Source organism: Megalobrama amblycephala, linkage group LG13 (genome assembly GCF_018812025.1).
Source record: "Megalobrama amblycephala isolate DHTTF-2021 linkage group LG13, ASM1881202v1, whole genome shotgun sequence".
In the NCBI taxonomy this organism is placed as follows: domain Eukaryota; kingdom Metazoa; phylum Chordata; class Actinopteri; order Cypriniformes; family Xenocyprididae; genus Megalobrama; species Megalobrama amblycephala.
Genome location: NC_063056.1, coordinates 38,122,719 through 38,144,486, shown reverse-complemented (window position 1 = coordinate 38,144,486; position 21,768 = coordinate 38,122,719). Strand labels below are relative to the sequence as shown.

The 21,768-nt window shown below is 35.0% G+C and overlaps 1 protein-coding gene across 1 annotated transcript; it reads left to right on the top strand.

Annotated features, from left to right (window-relative positions):
• The first annotated feature begins 2,926 nt into the window (after positions 1-2,926).
• On the top strand, positions 2,927-21,351 carry ptdss1a (phosphatidylserine synthase 1a). Its single transcript, XM_048152696.1, has 13 exons — positions 2,927-3,723; positions 5,320-5,411; positions 6,607-6,651; positions 6,846-6,970; positions 7,327-7,485; positions 8,932-9,083; positions 9,165-9,306; positions 11,632-11,744; positions 13,317-13,382; positions 13,815-13,914; positions 14,116-14,184; positions 16,201-16,264; positions 17,796-21,351. The coding sequence occupies exons 1-13, from the start codon at positions 3,545-3,547 to the stop codon at positions 17,882-17,884; spliced, it is 1,395 nt and encodes a 464-aa protein (XP_048008653.1). The 5' UTR covers positions 2,927-3,544; the 3' UTR covers positions 17,885-21,351.
• Positions 21,352-21,768: the final 417 nt, after the last annotated feature.

Below are 21,768 nucleotides of genomic sequence, written 5' to 3'. Positions count from 1 at the left end.
TCTATTTGTGTAGTACTGGATAATAATCAATCAAGCTACTGTATTTGAAACACATACACAGACACACACATATATATATTGCATGGAATATATTTTACTTATTTGTATTTATATTCATTTATATTAAATATGGAGTTTTTTAGGATCATATAGTTTTATTTGCAAAATATATTATTTTTGTTATTTTAATTATGAATACTAGTTAAAAATCATCATATTAACCTTACAAGAAAGTAGGGTTTCAATACAAGATCACTGAACATCCGGCTGTGAAAGACATTTGCTCCTTCGTCTCATGTTTGTGAGTTCTTTAGTTAAACCACAGCTTCTGCCGCTGCTGACCATGAAGATGTGTGAAGTTCAGGGGGCCTTAAAATATGAAAACCAACCACAACAGATTCTAATGCAGCAAAATAATCTTCAAACATCATGAAAAGTACAGTAGTTAAAAATATTTGGTGTTGAGGCTTTTTGTATTATTTTTCATGGTGAGGATGTAATGTATAAACCATTGTGCATCAGCCCTGTTAGCTGCTCGATCACACCTATATAATATCTTTTAGATGTCTAGCGGTTTGCAGAATTTTATTCTACATCAAATATAACTCACACCTAAAAAACATCTCACCACTATCAAACATAAACTTTTTGACCTCAAGAAGCACTTGGACACTTCAGTCACACTTAAAGGGGTCCTTGATTATACTTTAGTTAGTGTGTAATGTTGCTGTTTGAGCATAAACAAGATCTGCAAAGTTACGACGCTCAAAGTTCAATGCAAAGGGAGATATTTTCTTTTACAGAAATCGCTTTTTAAGGACTACAACAAACAAATGAGCTTCTTCCCAGGTTTGTGACATCACAAACCCTAAAATTTACATCAACCCCGCCCCCGAGAACACGCAACAAAGGGGGCGGGGCCATGTTGGGCTGCTTTAGAGAAGAGGAAGAGTTGTTGTAGTAGAGTGTTGTTGTCATGCCGTCATTTTACGCCGGACTGATTCACAAACGAGGGTCAATTCAACGCTGGATTTGCACAAAAGATTAACATGACGGCACATGCTAGTGGATGAGTTGAATCAACTCCACAGCAACTACATAAATTTATCCACTAACCATTCAGAAACGTCCAGTTTCATTCTAAAAGTTGTAACTTCTTCCTGAGTCTCTCCATCAGTGTCGACTCCGGTTTGAACAATGTAAGGCTGAACACCGTTACTGACAATCCTCATTTTGGCTGCGTGAGATTCTCCAGCTTTGTTGTTGTTGAGCATCCAAAGTGCGGAGATGGTCCTCACTGCAGAACACAAGATCCAGGGGGTAGGGTCTAGATCTAGATCCAACTCCTCCCACTTTACATATCCCTTAACCAACCCGACTCCACCCCATGGATCTCGAGTGTTCAGCAGTGAGAGGCTTCTGAAAGTGTGAGCGGTTAAAGCTCCGCCCTCTTCTGGAAAGGGGGCCGGGAGCAGCAGCTCATTTGCATTTAAAGGGACACACACAAAAACGGTGTTTTTGCTCACAACCAAATAGGGGCAAATTTGACAAGCTATAATAAACGATCTGTGGGGTATTTTGAGCTGAAACTTCACAGACACATTCTGGAGACACCAGAGACTTATATTACATCTTGTGAAAGGGGCATTATAGGTCCCCTTTAATGTCTGAATGCCATTGCATTACAGTGTTGAGTAAGTATTTTTAAGTAAAAAAAGTAATTACTATTACTATTAGCAGTATTACATTACTTATTACTAATTACTTTCTAAGGGTATGTTTACACAACAGCGATGTACTAAAACCAAAAGTTTTTCCTTTGTGATTTTCACGTACAGAGGACAACGTTGTCAAAACGATCCCCGTTTACACAGATCTTTGAAAACAACTAAAAACGCTGTATTCTGCTGCCAGGCCAGTAGTTGGCGATGTCACTTTGTAAAGAAAACACTATGTGCCTATAGACTCAACACAATACACATGTGCATGACATCACTATTTTCACAAATTGTGTTTTTGTTGTTTAAACAGAGATGATATAGTTTTCAAAAGTTTTTGTTTTCAGGACCCCAAAACGCCATTGTCGTGTAAATGAATGGCCAAAATGTATAAAAAGTTTTAAATTTTTAGTTGAAAACGGTGTGAAACACTTTTAATTATTTCAAATAGATAATATAAAATTACGAAAATTATTACTGAATCGACCAAAGTATTTAAAGGGAGAAGGTTACATTAAAAACATACATTTTAACATTCAATTTTGATATTGTTTTATATAGAATTGTTCTGTAGTCAATACATATTTAATGCAATTGCATCAGAAGTAACTATAATTCAATTGCAGAAAAATTAAGCGTAGTGTTCAAGAGAGAAGTAATTAAAGGGGCTCTATGTAATAATGACACCCAGTGTTCAAAATAGGTACTGCAGTCCAAATTCAAAATATTGTTTGCCCCGCCCCCTCGTTCAAAGACGCGGGTTGCCAGCAACATAAGGAGTGCAATTGACAATGAAAGCTGAGGAGACTTACACACTGTAAGCTGATGAGTTAATTTATCTGTTTTAATATGCTGTTGTTCATAGAGATATTTAGATGGATTCAGAGACTTTTTAGGTCAGGTAGAATCTGCGATTCTCTGACCCAGTTTGTTTGCTGGTTTCCATGGTTGCAATACGCGCTGTTTTCCGCCAACTGGCAACCTGTGGTGTCGAAATACTATTGGATAAACTGCAGCACACGGTTTCCACAGACCAAAACAAAGACAGACATTCCGACACGGAACACACATTTCAAAGCAGAATATCTGGCTGTAGTGTTGTTTCCTAAATATCTGCAAACATATCGGGGTATTTTTTAAAGTAAAAATCTTACATAGAGCCCCTTTAAATTACAGTAATTACTTAATGAATTACACCCAACACTGATTACATACAAATATCAAATCATTTATTGTAAAGAAAGCTCGCAAACACAAAATATTTGACAGACAGATAAAATAAGAGATATTGGAGAAACCCATTTCATGCAGAATTAAACAGCTGTGACTGGACAATGCTGTTTTTATGTATACATCTCTAAAATCGAACTCTTAATTCTTTAAGTATCCACTTTTTGGGGCCACTGTTTATAACTTATGACATATAAACCAATGTTTGCGTGTAAATCCAAAACACACACATGTGTGTGACACTCAACAGAGTGACCTTGAGCGCGTGAGAAACTCGAACGTTTGGCCCACCCGGCTTGCCATAGCGGCTGTACTCCTGGCACTGCATGCACACCAATGAAAATACACGGAATTTTCTGTTTTCACCTAAAGTGTCTGCCATCTTTCTGCTTGGTGCATGCATCGCTCTCTCTGAGCAGCGGATTGAGTACATGCAATTGACGCGCGCAGAGCCGGAGAGCACACATGCATGGCCGTCATCCGGGTTGCATTCTTGCAGCAGACGCCAGAGAGGGAGAGAGAGCTGCTAACATCACGGTAATCAAAGGTGAATCCAGGACAGAGAGGAAAGACGCCGATCTGCTGATCTCCCGTGCATGGCTTCAACGTTCGGCTCTCGGACACTCAGTAAAGATGATGTGAATTATAGAATGCATTTCCGCATGATCAACGAACAGCAGGTGGAGGACATCACCATCGAGTTCTTCTACAAGCCACACACAATCACCCTGCTGACATGCACCGTGCTCAGCCTCATGTACTTCGCGTTTACGCGGTGAGTGACGCACAACCCTAAAGCCACACAAAGAGTTGCAATAACAGCATGTTACTATAGCAACACGTCGTTTCGAATCGAAATCTGAAATGTGTGGCTTTTAATGCGTGTTTGTTGTTTTGAGGTCACCTATGTGCGCGTGTGTGTCTCTAAAGTCGACTAAAACGACCTTATATCAAAGTGCGCATTTCACTTCCGGGAAAACGGACAAAAATATTGATTACGTCATCCTGCACTCGAGGACATTTTTATTCAATGAAATGCTTTTCATAAAGACAGTGTCCCTCCCCCCATACCACCATTTTATATAAGTAAGCGAGTAGCAAATTCATGTATATGATGTAAACAGGAGACTATTCAAATTATAATGCTTATATTCATAGGATATTTAAAAGTCGAGAAGAAATTGAAGTTGCGATAGTCTTTTCTTCTCTATCGTGACGTATATCCGAGTGAAAGCTTCTCAAACAAGAACAAATGTAGGGCGGGGCTTGATTTTGTTCATAAGGAATTGATTGGATGGTTGTGGTTTGCTATTGGTGGATCTCATGTGAGTGACAGGTTGCCCCGCCCTCATGCCAGTAAATACACCATCAGAGAAGAGTTATTTTGATTAAAGACTACGAGGCACATGAATTAAAAAAATATGATGATGTGCACTGATGAATTATTTATAATAAATACTGCAATATTCCATTAAAAAATAAGAATGCTCAATTTGAATTTTATGGTGGTGATTAAGTTGGCATTTTTTATTGTCTTAATGCATACTGCTGGTCTTTAATGTAAACAATTCATCTGTGCATTTTTATTTTTTTTGTTCAGCCATTTTGTTGCATGCACATCTGCCTCCATTCCAGTGAGCAATGCTCACTTTTTACAGTCCAGTTAAAAAGAGATGAATAAAATCAAGTTCTGTCTTGCGGTTTTAATCTTGTTCAGTAGCGTTTCACTTAAATATACGGTAGTAAAATTAGTTGCAATTTCTTTTTCGTGTCCTTTGTCATTTGAGAATTTTCTCAAAGTTGGAATGAAATGAATTGATCTTATTGTGAACGATTCATCCATGTATGCATTTCGTATTTTTTTTCTTCTTCTTTTTTGTGACCTGTGAACTGAGTCTTCCAGGGAAAGCATCAGACTTCTCTCTGTTAATGTATGCAGCACTTCTCTAATCTGATAGTTCACTTAAACCCTGCCAATGCAATCTCGCATTCAGATCTGCCTCCATGTTTGGCATCTCAACATCTAATGAAACAAATGACAGAGAGAGAACCGAATCCCCGCGTTGCATTTTTTTCTGATAATTCATTACGCATGGATTTACATCACAATACGGAACAAAAGATCTGTCACAACTTTTATTTCATCATGACAGCAGAGTACGTGGAAAATATTTGGCAATGAATAAAACATAAAAAATGTATGTTTTCGAAATGTTCAATAAAATGAAATTGCATGATGTGTCTGATTGCATGCATCTACTTTTTTTTTTTGTGCGTATGATGAAATATGAAACTGATGAAAATAGAAAGAGGAAGATGGTCTGTTTGTGCCGGGTGTATTTGAGTGTATGACCACATGTTTCCATTACAGAGATGACGGAAACCATGACAACAACCTCTGGGTGGGTCTCATCCTGGTCATCTCGTTTTTCTTGGTCATCAGCGTTCTCGCCTTCCCAAACGGTAAGAGTCGGGCTGGTATCTGAGAGCTTCGGTGTTTTATGATCATGGTCACATGGTTCTGTTCAGTTTCATAATTAAGGCTTCGTGATATTGAATAAAATTGATATTGCATTGCAATATGCCTTAATGTGATCGTGCAGATTTACTAAATAAATATATGCGATACCTGTTTCAGAGCAAAGCGCGGCATTTACACACCTGATGTCATGAGCTGCACGTGTGTAAATGAACACAGCTTCACTCTGAAACCACCAGTGCGTATTTTCATTTGCTGGCAACCCGTCAAAATAATAGCTCGATTGGTTATCTTTTGAAAATGATCAAATCAAGTGATTGATTATTAGTGTTGTGATTTTACACTAAAATAAAATTATTTTAATACTATATTATATAGTATTAAATATTTTTTATATTTTTACAGTATAACAATATTATTTAAATGTTTCTATTTAATAATAATCACAATAAAAATGTTATTTTAAAGTCATATTGAATTGGTCAAAAACAGTGGGAAAGTGGCATATGAAAATGTTTTTTAAAACGCTTTCAACACTAGAATTTCTTTTTTCACCTCAGAAATTGCTAGTAAATTTCACAGTTAATTACAAAGAAATGGCATTCAGTTAAACATGGAAATAAACATGCACTCCAATAATTTATTTTATTTACAACTTAAAAATATTCCACACCTGTAAGACCTTTGTTAATCTTCGGAACACAAATTAAGATATTTTTTAGATCAAAAATTAAGATATTTTTGATGAAATCCGTGAGGCTTCCATTGTCAGTAATTTGCATAATTACAAGTAACTAACCCTAAACCAAACCCTAACCATATCTTTATAAGTTCTACATGTTACGTTAATTAATATTACTCAGTACTCAAAGTACAATGTAACTGTGACCTCAAAATAAAGTGTAACCAATTGTTTAGCCCTAGAAGGATTTTGCCATTAAAAGTCTTAAAAAATTTAATTATTATTTTTATTTTTTCTATCCACTTGAACTCTCCAACAAAATCGCACAGCTCACTCTAGAATGATTCATTCTTTCCAAATTTAGCTAATCAAGTCATCTGCTAAAAATGTCTGTATTTTTTCCATTTCGCAATATATTTAGCAGAAAAACGAAATATCGTAAAGTCATGCTTTCCCAATATGACGCAGCCATATTCATAACTTCTGTCTCTTTTCAGGTCCGTTCACTAGACCCCATCCAGCAATATGGCGTATAGTGTTCGGTGAGTGGATCAGATGTGTTTATGTGACCTTGATGGCCAATTATGAAGCTTAATGATACACACACACACTGTGAGATGATTTTTAAACATGAATAAATGATGAGGGCAGATCTGAGGTCTGAGATCTAAGTGTATGTTAATGTGATTTTCCACCTTCATCTTTTCTGAAGTGCATGTTTTATGTTGTTGTGCAGGACTGAGTGTGCTGTACTTCCTCTTCCTCGTTTTCATCATCTTCCTGAACTGGGAGCAGGTGAAGTCTCTCATGTACTGGCTGGATCCCAATCTCCGCTACGCCAAACGGGAAGCTGACATCATGGTCAGTGATTCAGGGAAATCTGACTCGGCTGTGTTGTTAAAGAAGTCGTTCACCCATCAATGAAAATGATGTCATTATGATTAAGCCCTAAAGTGGACAAAATAATTCCCTTCTGCCAGAGCTCAAAAACCAGGATTATTATAGTTCACTAAAACTAAAACATAAAAATATTTTTGTTACATGAAATTAAAAAAAAAAAAACATTTCTTGTTTTCATATAGTTTAACTTAAAATGGTGTAAAATAAATAAAACTGAAATAAAGATGAATAAAACTCTCTATATAAATATATATTATGAATATGTGTGTATATATTAAACTACACTGATGTCCGTCTGGTGTTGTGATGGTTGACAGGAGTATGCGGTGAACTGTCATGTGATCACATGGGAGCGAATCCTCAGCCACTTTGACATCTTCGCCTTCAGTCATTTCTGGGGATGGGGCATGAAGGCTCTGCTCATCCGCTCATACGGCCTGTGCTGGACCATCAGCATCACCTGGGAGCTCACTGAGGTAAACGTCTGCAACTCATGGGATTCCTGCTGTTCGTTACATTGTTTTGATGCATTGCTTCACTTATAGCATGCGTCTGATGATAATGAGAGCAATCCAGTTTTGTTGCATCGCGATTATTCGTAGAAGACAATATATGATGATTCACAGCTAATGACAGTTTGATTATGTTTGCCAAAATATAAAAGAAGTTGTTACATTTAAAGGTCTGGTGTGTTTTTATTTTTGGGTGAACTATCCCTTTAAAGGATTAGTTCACTTTTAAACAAAATTTTCCTGATAATTTACTCACCCCCATGTCATCCAAGATGTCAATGTCCTTCTTTCTTCAGTCGAAAAGAAATGAAGGTTTTTGATGAAAAAATTCAAGGTTTTTTCTCCATATAGTGGACTTCAATGGGGACCAAATGGTTGAAGGTCAAAATTACAGTTTCACTGCAGCTTCAAATTGTTTACACGATCCCAGACGAGAAATAAGTGTCTTATCTAGAGAAACCATCGCTTATTTTCTGAAAAAAATTAAAATTATATACGTTTTAACCATAAATGCTCATCTTGAACTAGCTCTCTTCTTCTTCTCTTTGAATTCCAGTAGTGTAGACACTGCTAAGTGTATTACTGCCCTCCACAGGTCAAAGTTTGAAGTAATTGTTATATACTATTGAACTAGCATATTGTATATTACAATTTAGTTCAAACTTTTACCTGTGGAGGGCAGTAATGCACTTAGTAGTGTCTATACTAATGGAATTCAAAGAGAAGAAGAAGAGAGCTAGTTCAAGATGAGCATTTATGGTTAAAATGTATAAAATTGTATTTATTTTTTTCAAAATTAGTGATTGTTTCTCTAGATAAGACCCTTATTTCTCATCTGGGATCGTGTAAAATAATTTGAAGCTGCAGTGAAACTAATTTTGACCTTCAACTGTTTGGTGCCCATTGAAGTCCACTATATGGAGAAAAATCCTTGAATATTTTCATCAAAAACATTAATTTCTTTTCGACTGAAGAAAGAAAGACATGGACATCTTGGATGACATTGGGGTGAGTAAATTATCAGGAAAAGTTTATTTAAAAGTGGACTAATCCTTTAATTCAGCAATCCCAGAATGCATTGTGAAATGCTCAGTGATAAACAAATCATCCAAGATGAAGGACAAAGTGAGAATTTATCAGTATTTCTCACTTCATCCTCCATTTTAAGTTGTTTGTTAAAACTAAGCTCAGAATCGATTCGAGAAAAAAAATATCAGGATCGATCCAGATTCATTGCATTGATTGAGTATTGATTTATCGTCCCAGCCCTAGTTGTTTGATGTGTGTTTTTATGCAAATTACAGTATTACATTGTTAGTTAGAAACAAAAAATTGAAATCATTGAGTCTCTTGAAGAGCGCAAACACACAGAGTCGCACAATAATACACAAATATAATCTCTCCCTACAGTTGTTCTTCATGCATCTTCTTCCTAATTTTGCGGAGTGCTGGTGGGATCAAGTAATCCTGGATATCTTGTTGTGTAACGGCGGTGGCATCTGGCTGGGAATGACCGTCTGCCGTTTCTTAGAGATGCGCACGTATCACTGGGCCAGTATCAAGTAAGAGTTCTGATTCATTTCAATTTTGCAGCATTTACAGTGGTTAGAAATGGTGAAGAATCGTGTTTCTCCACCGCACAGACACATCCACAGCACCACGGGCAAGATCAAACGGGCGGTTTTACAGTTCACGCCTGCCAGCTGGACGTATGTGCGCTGGTTCGACCCCAAGTCTTCCTTGCAGAGGGTGACAGGAGTCTATCTGTTCATGATCATATGGCAGGTTAGTCTTTCAGAGTCGATTTGCGTCTTCATCAGCCAATGTTTGACAATAAAACACATTTTAGTTTTGATTCAAAACCTAATTAATTTAGTTCAATCCCAGAATGCATTGTGAAATGCATTTAAGATGAAGGACGAAGTGAGAATTTATAAATATATATTCTTCTTATATAATGAGAAATATTGATAAATATGTAAGGGATTTTCCACAGCTTCCTGTGCATTAGATGATTTTAATGCACGATGTGGAGACAAAGAGCTACCTGACGCAAAATGGAGTGCATTCAAATCATTAAATGCACAGCTAGCCGTAGATTATCACGCTTATACCATGGTCATTTGCCAGCATTGACAAGTTAAAGCTGTTATTGATGTTTGCAGCATAGTGTGGATTACTTTTATGATGGTTGGGTCCACTTTTTTGGACTTCAAAATCGTGAGCGCAAAGAGCTACCTGATGCGAAATGAAATGCATTCAAATTGTTAAATGCACAGCTAGCCATGGATTATCACGCTTATACCATGGTCATTTGCCAGCATTGGCAAATTAAAGCTGTTATTTGACTGGAACGGTAAAAATGACGGCTAATTTCATCAGTTACGGCTTATTAGATCTAGCATTCTGCCCACTTTGAATCAGACACTGATAAAGTAATGCGGTAACATCTTATTTATTTGAATGAATTATAGCATTTATTTGAATTAATTATCGAGAGAGGGATGCATGTGTTAATTACCTGCATCTGTGCAGCATCTTTCTACTAATAGTGAAGCTACAAGTTTGAGCTTCAAAAACTTCAAAACCAGTGCTGTTACCCCCTCGTTGCTGAGAAATATTATGTAGCGATTCAGTATTGAAGATAATTTAATAATAAAATCACAGGGCAGTGTTGATGAGTTTCTGCGCTCCTGAATGTATGTTTGTGCAAGTGGTGTGTATGTGTTTTGCGTGTGTGTTTCAATGAAAGCAGTGCATTAATACAGAAGGGTAATTAAACTGACTGGAACTACCTATGCATTGAACAGGTTTCATGTATACCTTCCAGCCAATCAGAATCAAGTATTCAGACAGACCACGGTATGAAGTTAAATACCATTTAATAAATATAATTAATAATTGATTTAATAATAATTAAATACCACATTATATTATAAATGTTAAAACTACTTAAAAGTTAAAGTACTACCTAAAGTGAAATATTTGCACTTTTTTATTGTCAGCATAAAAATAATTAATTTAACTAGCTTTAACTAGCTCAAAAATGTGGGTCATTTGGGTTCTCTAGAGAGAACGGGCAATCAGACTAGAAGCGGCCGACTCGTTTCCATGGCGATGAAAGAACGCTCTTCATTCTCTATTGTGCGAGAGGGAGGCCGGTCTCTTCGCTCCCTATTGAGGGCCCTTTAAGTAGTAATTAAATGTCTTTGAAATGGGAATTCGGAGGAGGGGAGTCTGAGCCTCCATTTCCACTTCAGAGACTGTGACCAAATTAGTTGACAATTGAATACTGGTTTTGTTGTCCTGTGAATCTCTGAAGCATAATCTGAACTGATTCTTGTTTCAGAAGTAGTCATATTCCCACTCTGGGGGTTTAGATCATTTGCCTTGTTTAAGTAGCTCAGGTTAAAACAACAGCACCATAAAAAAGAATGAGTGCTGCATTTAATACATGTGATGTGCAAAATATGATTTGTGTTAAATGTTGTTTTATTAGATTTTCTGACTATTCAGTAACAAATTTCAAATGCTTGATTGTTTTATCATCGCAAAACGTGAAAAATCTAATGTGCTTAAATGCAACATGAAGATAATAAGGTTTTAGAAACATTAACGTCATGATTTTCTGTAAAGCTGCTTTGAAACAATGCATATTGTGAAAGGCGCTATACAAATATTTACTTGACAGTAGGTTTTTAAAACCATCCGTGCATTTCTTTATCAATACTGAATGCTTAATTTATCATTACTTGTAACACAAGTTTGATGTGACAGTCGCACCAAAAGACAAATTAATCTATTAACAGATGAATTCAAATGAATCCTTTATTACATAAAACTTTATTATTTTTGAAATTCGTATTTCCAAAACTAAGAATCCCAAAACTGCATCTAGTTTTTCTTTTGGTTTATTGCATAACATTTCTAACATTTCACAGAAGTTTATTAATTCACTGCTGTGTCTCTGTCCCAGTTCTCAAGGGTCATTGGATTTAGGTTTTCCAAAAAGCTCTTTTTAATTTTGGTTTATTGCATAGAATAATCTCTCTCTCTCTCTCTCTCTCTCTCTCTCTCTCTCTCTCTCTCTCTCTCTCTCTTTCACTCAAGCTGACAGAGCTGAACACGTTCTTCCTGAAGCACATCTTTGTGTTCCCAGCATGCCACGCTCTCAGCTGGTGCAGAATTCTGTTCATCGGTATCATCACTGCCCCCACCGTACGGTAGGTGCCAGCCAAACACGCTTTATCCTTGTATTTAGTGCAGTATATAACAAAATGGCATTCACAACTGTTTTTACTAAAATGAAAAAAAAAATGAATGGAGAAATTTTTCCCAATGGATAAAAATCATAAAAATGATTGAAGAAAAGTTGTTACATTTTTCTAATCCAGGGTTTCCCAAATTGGGCTTTGTAAACTGATGAAAAGCTAATAATTAAAGGGTTAGTTCACCCAAAAATGAAAATTCTGTCATTAATTACTCACCCTCATGTCGTTTCAAACTTTCGTTCAAAAAATCTGAGTAATTTCTGTCCCTCCATTGACAGTCTACGCAACTACCACTTTGTCGCCTCAAAAACTTCATAAAGAGATCGTAAAACTAATCCATATGAATTGAGCAGATCAGTCCTAATTTTTATATGAAGAACAGATTCAATTTAGGCTTTTATTCACATATAAACATTGATCAGAAGCTCAACCGTACTTGCTTGACGCGCGAGAACAAACCTCATTTGTTCTTGCGTAAGCTCAAACCAATGGGACTAATCGCAGCACTTGCATATTGTTGCACTATTGTTGGTTCGATTACTTCTTTTGTTCTCATTTGTGACCCTGGACCACAAAACCAGTCATAAGAGTCATTTTTTTTGGAATTGAGATTTATACATCATATAAAAGCTGAATAAATAAACTTTTCATTGATGTATGGTTTGTTAGGACAATATTTGGCCGAGATACAACTATTTGAAAATCTAGAATCTGAGGGTGCAAAAAAATCGAAATATTGAGAAAATCACCTTTAAATTTGTGCAAATGAAGTCCTTAGCAATGCATATCCACTCACAAAAAGACATTTTTTATATATTTATGGTAGGAAATTTACAAAATATCTTCATGGAACATGATCTTTACTTAATATCCTAATGATTTTTGGCATAAAAGAAAAATTGATAATTTTGACCCATACAATGTATTGTTTGCTATTGCTACAAATATACCTGTGTGACTTATGACTGGTTTTGTGGTCCAGGGTCACAATTGTAAGTCATTTTTGGGTGAACTAACCCTTTAATTAAATCATAAAAATGTAAATAATAATAATAATAATAATAATAATAATTAAAAAAAAAAAAATGTATATATATGTGTATATATATATATATATATATATATATATATATATATATATATATATATATATATATATATATATATATATATATATATATATATATATATATATATATGTATATGTGTGTGTGTGTGTGTGTGTATAATTTTTTTTAATCAAAATAAAACACTAAAAAGGTCAAAAATAAAATAGATAAAATATTTAATTAGTTTATGTGCATCTCATGTGACCATTAACTGATACCAGTGTGTAAATGTGAATGTGTTGTTAAATTTTGTGAAATATTAACTTAAAGTAGTAAAGGAGTAAATATTTTTTGCTGATAAAAAAAAAAGCTTGCGAATTACTTATGTAAAACAGTATGAAGACAGTTAGAATAGCATGTGTGCGATTTGTATTAAAATCATTTTGACTGATGAATTCTCTGGTCTGCTCTACAGGCAGTATTACGCGTATCTCACGGACACACAGTGCAAACGGGTCGGGACACAATGCTGGGTGTTTGGGTGAGTTTAAACCAGTTAAAATGACACAAGTGTGAGGCTGCCGCCCATGTGATCCGCCGTAATGCACAAGTAACGGAGCGTGTTATCAGTAACACTTGTTCTTCAGCGTGCGCTGATGTTCATGCATGTCACACCAGTGTTTGAGGTGAAAGGCTTGCAGGCTTTTCATTCACATGAACTTGCACACACGCCAAACGTTTAACCACAAACCCGCATGAATGCTTGTGTTCCACTGCAGCGCTTTGGTGGGCTTCGCTGCTCTATTGTCATTTGCGTTATCTAAGATATACGACAGTAACCTAGATTTTGTGCACTTCAGGTTATCTCGTCTCAAACATCTAGGTTAGATCATCTAGACTTCACGTAACGCCCTTCAGCTTTAAGTTGCACAATCGAGGTCTAGTAGAAACGCTCTTGTTTTCTTTCCTACAGGGCAATAGCTTTCCTGGAGGCGTTAGCGTGCATTAAATTCGGACAAGACTTGTTTTCCAAGACGCAAATTCTCTATGTGATTTTGTGGCTCGTGTGTTTGGTGAGTTTCTGCACTTTTTGTCTTCACTTTGAGCTTTTCATAGCATCATTATGATTGTTTGGTTTCTACTCGTTCAGCTTTTTTTGGCATCTGTGGGAGGAGATTTCCTCAAAATAGTCTTTTGAGGAAGTGTTTTTGTGTGAACACAAAGGATGTTGATGTGGAATTGACGGAGTCTTTGTCTCTCTTTCGCGTCTGAAGGCTTTCATCACATTCCTGTGTCTGTATGTGATGGTCTGGTATGCTGAAAACTACGGGCCCAGAGAGAAGGTGAGTCACGGCTTTGTCATCGTTTACTCACACTCACCCTTGTCCCCGAAAAAACAAAAGCGCACACAACTGAAACATAATGTGACCAAAGGGCTGTCAAACTTCAAAAAGGACAAAAAATAACATTAAAGTATCTTAGAGGAGTCCATGTGACTTCGCCAAAACTCTCAGATCTCATGCACACATGCATACGTTCAAACTCGGGCTCTTAAAGGGATAGTTCACTCAAAAATGAACATTTTGTTATCAATTACTCACCCTCAAGTTGTTCCAAACCTGTACGAGTTTCTTTCTTTTGTTGAACACAAAAGAAGATATTTTAAAGAACGTGTGTAACCAGATGGTAGCTATTTATTCATAGTAGGAAAAAAATACTATTGAAGTCACTGGCTACTGACAACTGTTTGGTTACTCATATTCTTCAAAATATCTTCTTTTGTGTTCAGCAGAAGAAAGAAACTCATACAGGTTTGTAACAACATGAGGGTGAGTAAATGATGACAGAACTTTCATTTCATTTAATCACAGTAAAAATGAATTTCTTCCTTAGTATTTGTGTCTTGTTTTCCATTTCAAGTATCAAAACATTCTTAAATCAAGATACATTTACTTGAGAAGCAAAATGACTTAAGATAATAAGTTTTGTTCAGTGAAAACTGTATCAGAATTAAGTGAGTTTATACTTAAAACAATTTAAAAAAAATCTGCCAATGGCAGACAAGCTGAAGCATTAAATTAAATGAGCTTGTTTTTCCTTTGACTTAAGTTTATTAATCTGATCCCATTGGCAGATATTTTTGCTTGTTTCTTAAGGGTTAGTTCACCCAAAAATGAAAATTCTGTCATTTATTACTCACCCTCATGCCGTTCCACACCCGTAAGACCTTCGTTCATCTTCAGAACACAAATTAAGATATTTTTGTTGAAATCCGATGGCTCCGTGTGGCCTCCATAGGGAGCAATGACATTTCCTCTCTCAAGATCCATTAATGTACTAAAAACATATTTAAATCAGTTCATGTGAGTACAGTGGTTCAATATTAATATTATAAAGCGACAAGAATATTTTTGGTGCGCCAATAAAACAAAATAACGACTTATTTAGTGATGGCCGATTTCAAAACACTGCTTCAGGAAGCATCGGAGCACAAATGAATCAGTGTATCGAATCATGATTCAGATCGCTTGTCAACCTGCCAGTGGCTGAAATCACGTGACTTTGGCGCTCCGAACAGCAGATTTGATACACTGATTCATTTGTGCTCCGATGCTTCCTGAAGCAGTGTTTTGAAATCGGCCATCACTAAATAAGTCGTTATTTTGTTTTTTTTGGTGCTCCAAAAATATTCTCGTCACTTTATAATATTAATATTGAACCACTGTACTCACATGAACCGATTTAAATATGTTTTTAGTACATTAATGGATCTTGAGAGAGGAAATGTCATTGCTTCCTATGCAGGCCTCACTGATCCATCTCATCGAAAATATCTTAATTTGTGTTTTGAAGATTAACGAAGATCTTACGAGTGTGGAACGACATGAGGGTGAGTAATTAATGACATTATTTTCATTTTTGGGTGAACTATCCCTTTAAATCATTTTGCTTCTCAAGTAAATGTATCTTGATTTTTAGATATTTGAGCTGGACAATAGAACAAAAATACAGAGGAAGAAAATCATGTTTTTACAGTGATTTTAGTCAATTTTGTTTTGTCTTTGTTTTTTTCCCCCCTCAAACAACACTTATTGTATGACTTCAGAACAGTTTTCCAGTATTTTTTATATTACTGTTAGGCTGTATTTTTGTGATTTTGATGCTCAAGCACGTAAAATCACCATCCACTTTAGTTGCATTGAATAGAACGTCTCATTTTGTGTCTCTCTTTCTTTTCTCAAACATTTGCATTTATATGTACATAAAAAACCTGATGTTTACAGCAGGCTATACAAGCAGTGCTGAAGTGAATCTTAAGAGTTTTACAATCTAAATCATGTGATGTTTGACCTCCATAGAGCTTCTCTGAGTGTGACGACAGTTATTACTCTGAGCCAGGTGATGCCGTGTCTGAATGCAAAGGTAAAAACTAAATCTTTCACACTATGCAGCATGTTGATTCCTGTGATGTTAATGACAGCTTCAGCGAGTCTAACCTGTAGTGTTGTGACCTCTTCTGGAGAACGAGCAGAAGACACATGGGTAATAAGTTCTGAGACGAGGCAACGTCTTTAATACTTTTAATACTAGAGTACTGCTGTTACTGCGCAGTATGTACTGTTATATTGCATACTAGTGTTTTTTTATATATATATATATATATATATATATATATATATATATATATATATATAATAAAAATTATTCAGACACTAGATATAATTTATGATATATTTTTACTAGTGGGCGCAGGACACTATAGTTCATTTATGTAAGTGAGGATAGCAAAATAAAGTAAACTAACATATTATACCCAAAAATTCTTCATACAGTGGACTACCAGTAAAACTGATAAAAATTTGGAACCAAAAATTATTCAGACACTTTGACCTGACCATGTTTTGCTTAAGTGTTATCTGACATAATTAAGATTATTTTTTCTGACAGTTTAACTCTGAGATCTTGTCACATTTTATTAACATTTTATTAACTACAGTGAATAAACTGTATTAAATGTTCAAGGTGTCTGAATAAATTTTGGTTGGACTGTATATATAAGTGAATTTGTCACGTTGGAAATGGAAGGTCAAGCATATTTTTGTTGTGCATTTTGTCAAAAGTATTAGATCATCCAGACAGGGTTATTATTGTTAACTTAAAACTATTAAAAACATGAAATAAAGCTGAAATAAATATAAATATTAGTTTGTATAATTAGAAACATTAAGCGAAAATTAGAAATGTTGCCTCGGCAATAAACTGAAATAAGTTTTATGTTGAAGCACTAAAATTATTAAATGAAAATTTGAAAAAACTATAATTAAAATGGAAATAAAAATAAATGAAACCTAAATGGCAATAATTTTTAAAAAACAGAAAACTAATAAAATGAAAAACGCATAACAAAATTACTAAAAAGTAAACTAAAATTAACATGACTAAAAACATACGAATAAAATTCAAAAATTATTATTCAAAATAAATATTAATGTATAAATATATATTCAATATATATTGGAGAAAAAAAATATTATTTATACAAAATAATTCTAAAACAAATTAACATGAAAACTTGAAAACATACAAAAAAAAGTTCAAATTAATATTAAAAATAAATTAATATAAAAAAAAAATGTGTGTATATATATATATATATATATATATATATATATATATATATATATATATATATATATATATATTTAAACTAAAATAACACTTCATCCAGGTAGTCAATGCATATTTTACATGCTGTGCACAGTATGCATGATATATACTGCAAAAAAAAAAAAAAAAAAAAAATCAGTATGCAATTTTGAATATATCTAGTGGAGTTAAATGTTTAGGCTTAGATTTTATTAAATGTGCATGCATTATACTTTGCTTCTGTGCATGAACTCAAACATTCTTGCTTCAGTGTTTCAAATCACATTGTAATGCAATTGTGCTGTAGGGGAGTGTGAGATGGACGGCACAACTTCCTCTTCTACCAGGAAACGGAGGGACTCTGGAAATAAAACCATCAACGGGATGGAGAAATAAGTCCGTCTCTGGAAGGCTTTGACCGCTTTTCCTCAGACGGGAGCGTTTGCACATGTGTCACTCCTGTTAATGGAGGGAACATCAGATGACTGTGATTATGATGGGTGAGATTGTCTCAGGTTTAGTCCGAACATTTCAGAAGTCAGAACGGTTTGCAATGCTGCGAAACACTTTGAATAGGCAATACTGTGTGTGTGGAGAGTTTAGAGGGCGAGCTCACTTTACCTGTTGAACCACAGAGACTGGTTAACCACGTTAGATCCCGAGCAGTGCTGTGCATCACCGTGTTCTTCAGTAGCATGCGTGACTCGTGAGTGTTGCTACTTGTCACTGTATTTTATGTCACCGATGTTTTCAACAGTGTATTATATGCTAGCGATTTCAAATTATGTTATTCATATCATAATGTGTATACAAAAGATCAAGTCAACATGAAATCAAAAATTACCCTTTTTACTTTCTTAAAACATGTTCCTGGTCTTATTGTGCATGTTTCACCGGTGCATGTGGTTTAAAATAAAACATCATTAAAATGTAAATGTAAAGTTTAGGGATGGTAAGATTTTATGTTTTTATGTCTCTTGTGCTCACCAAGGCTGCATTTATTTGATCAAAAATACAGTAAAATTGTGAAAAATTATTACCGTTTAAAATAGGTGTTTTCTATTGTGATGTATATTAAAATGTAATCTATTCCTGTGATCAAAGCTGAATTTTCAGCATCATTACTCCAGACTTCAGTGTCACATGATCCTTCAGAAATCAATATGCTGACTATCTTTTATCTAACATAAATGTCTTTACTGTCACTTTGATCAGTTTAATATGGAAGCTTGTTTCTGCCGTGAAAAAGTAAAAAAAGGTTGCGACTTTTATCTCAAAATTGCGAGATATAAAGTCAGAATTGTGAGATATAAACTCTTTTTTTTGTGTGTTTGTGTGTTATAATGTCCAATTGCGAGGGAAATACGACGTTTTTTCTCAACTGCGAGTTTATATCTAACAATTCTGATTTTATAACTCTCAATTGCATGAAAGAAACTCACAATTCTGAGAAAAAATCTGAATTTATAGAGTTTATATTGCAATTCTGACTTGATATCTCTCCATTCTGACTTTATATCACACAATTCTGACTTTATATGATGCAATTTGTGAGTTTATATCACACAATTCTGAGGAAAAAAGTCAGAATTGCAAGATATTGCGAGAATTGATTCTGTCAGAGTTGCAATTACCTTTTTTTTTATTTAGTGGCAGAAACAAGCTTCCATAATTTAATGCATCCTTGCTGAAGAAAAGTATTAATTTCTTTAAAAATAATAATCTTACAGACCCTAAACTTCTAAACGGTTGTGTATATCAGATTACAGAAGCAAAACGGTTGCAAGCATCATTTCATGTTGACTCTATCTAGGAAAGGCCAGTACTCAATCCAGACTTACTAAATCTGACATGAGTTGAATGTTATTCGGTTAAGCTGCTTTGAAGGAATCGTGTTGGAGATTGGATGCAGGTTCATTGGCCTGGACCTCATAGAAGCACAAGGGTTTTAGCACTTTTAGTGGCTTCACTGCTGTTTTAACGTGTGACTTTTGTTTTTAGTGTTTCTGCTTCTCCAGTGACGTTCTACAGCTGCTGTCGTTTTAATGTTCTCACCTGAGAGGCATTTTTGGTTTTGCATGTCTGTAAAAAAAATTATCTGTATCGGTTTCTGTGGAAACTTGTTTCCACCACGGAATAAAAATAAAAAGGTAATTATGGCTTTTTGTCTCGGAATTGGAAGGAAAAAAAAGTTGCAAATTTTTCATCTCGGAATTCGGACTCTTTTTTTCCCCCTTGTTTTTAGAACTCGCAATTGTAAGTTTATATCTCACAATTCTGAAAAAATAAAGTCAGACAAACTTGAGGGGGAAAAATCAGAATTGTAAGAAACTTGTAAAAAAAAGTTAAAATTGTGAGAAAGTTAGAATTTAAATAAAATTTAAAAAAACGAACCTTTTTTATTATCGCAGTCCCAAGTCTCACTATTCATATTTTTTTCCCTCAATTACATGTTGTTGTTTTTTTAACTCGTTTATATCTCAAAATTGAGGAAAAATGTCAGAATTGCGAGATGAAAAATTTGCAACTCTGACTTTTTTTCCTTGCAATTTTTTCTTCAATTTCTAGAGATTCTCTCATAATTCATACTTTTCTCTCAATTGCGAGTTTTTATAAGTCTGTATAAGTTTTTATAACTATATAAGTACTTATAACTCGCAGTTGTACGTTTTTTTTTCTCAAAATTCTGAGGAAAAGTCAGAATTGCGAGATGAAAAATTTACAACTCTTTTTCTTGCGATTCCGAGTTTCTCGCAATTCTAACTTTTTTCTCGCAATCACAAGTTTCTCTCAATTTATACTTTTCCCCCTCAATTGTGAGTTTATATCTCACAATTATGAGAAAATAGTCAGAATTTTGAGATTGAAATGCTCAGCGTTCTAGCTTTTTTCTCACAATTGCAAGTTTGTAACTCACAATTCTGATGTTTTTTTTTTTTTTTTTTTGTCAGAATTGTGAGATATAAACTCAGAATTGCAAGGAAAAAAGTCAGAATTGAGATAAAAAGTCGCAATGACCTTATTTTTTTTTTATTTTGCGTTAGTTTAAAATGATCCTGATCACCACACACCCTTAAACCAGTATTCAAGCCTTTTTAGACTGACGTTTAACACAGATATCGTGTGCCTGCATGCATGTTTTAACAACTATCACTTGTTAACTTTATTGCTTTGTGTGTGTGTGTGTGTTGTGTACATTAGTGTATCTTCCTGATATGACAACTAGAGAGCAGTGTGGCCGATGTATGTAGTATCATACAATTTAAATGCAGTTATTGTAAAATACACAGACTGAAATGTTTTGCACTCAAGTTTTTGTTTTCACTGTTTACTCGATTCAAAATAATTAATAAGTGAAATTGAGCTGACGTTTCCGTTAATCGCGTGATTATCAGCTATGCCGATAATCTCAAAATGTTAGTAGACTTATCGACCTGGTTGATATATATTCTTCCATTACTAGTGTTCATAATCCAACACCATGTCCTGTGTGTTCATCGTGTTCAGACGGCATAGAGTTTTCCGTATTAATGTCCTACATGACAATCGTGGACGGTCGGAGCATCACGTGATGCTACATATCCATTTGCCAAAACATTTGTTTTGTGTCTGTTTAGTCACTGTGAAACATTTAAATGCCTTTTTGTCATGTTTCTGATTTGTACATTTCACATAAATTGTAAATGAATCAGTGTTTGTCTTTTCATTAATATTAAATGACTAGTTTTTGGTGAAGAATGGCACAATGTGACTGAACTTTGCAGCTTTTCAATATATGACATTTGTTTGTTTGCTCAGAATTTACATGCAACTACTTGGGATGTAACTGAACTTTAAGATTAAATTTCATCTGTATCTTGTGACTTTGTGTTTTCATATATTCTGTTAATTATTTCGGTTTTTCGCAATCCTGTGATCAAAGCTGAATTTTCAGCATCATTACTCCAGTCTTCAGTGTCACATGATCCTTCAGAAATCATTCTAATTTGCTGGTTCCCAGAGAGTTTATGCGCTCTGGTGGAAATAACTGATGCACTTCACACTGTATTTGGTGCAGGAGAATGTTTGGGCTTGACCTCAGCTGTGATCTGCATTGGTGGACGGTGAGCTCATTTAACCAACTCTACTAACTAATGGCTTCAGGTTTCAGACAGTGCGGACAAAAATAGTCGGCAAAGACACGTGTTGAACTCTGTTTCAAACAGGCTGAACCTCACAAAACCTGTCAGGAACATCCAGGTCATATTTCACAAATGAAGCCTACTTTAGGACCATGCATT

Excerpts from the sequence above, each read along its gene's own strand:
- ptdss1a (XM_048152696.1), top strand. The coding sequence starts at position 3,545 with ATGGCTTCAACGTTCGGCTCTCGGACACTCAGTAAAGATGATGTGAAT. Across the intron at positions 5,412-6,606 it reads CGTTCTCGCCTTCCCAAACG|GTCCGTTCACTAGACCCCAT; the intron begins GTAAGAGTCGGG and ends GTCTCTTTTCAG. Across the intron at positions 14,185-16,200 it reads ACTACGGGCCCAGAGAGAAG|AGCTTCTCTGAGTGTGACGA; the intron begins GTGAGTCACGGC and ends TGACCTCCATAG.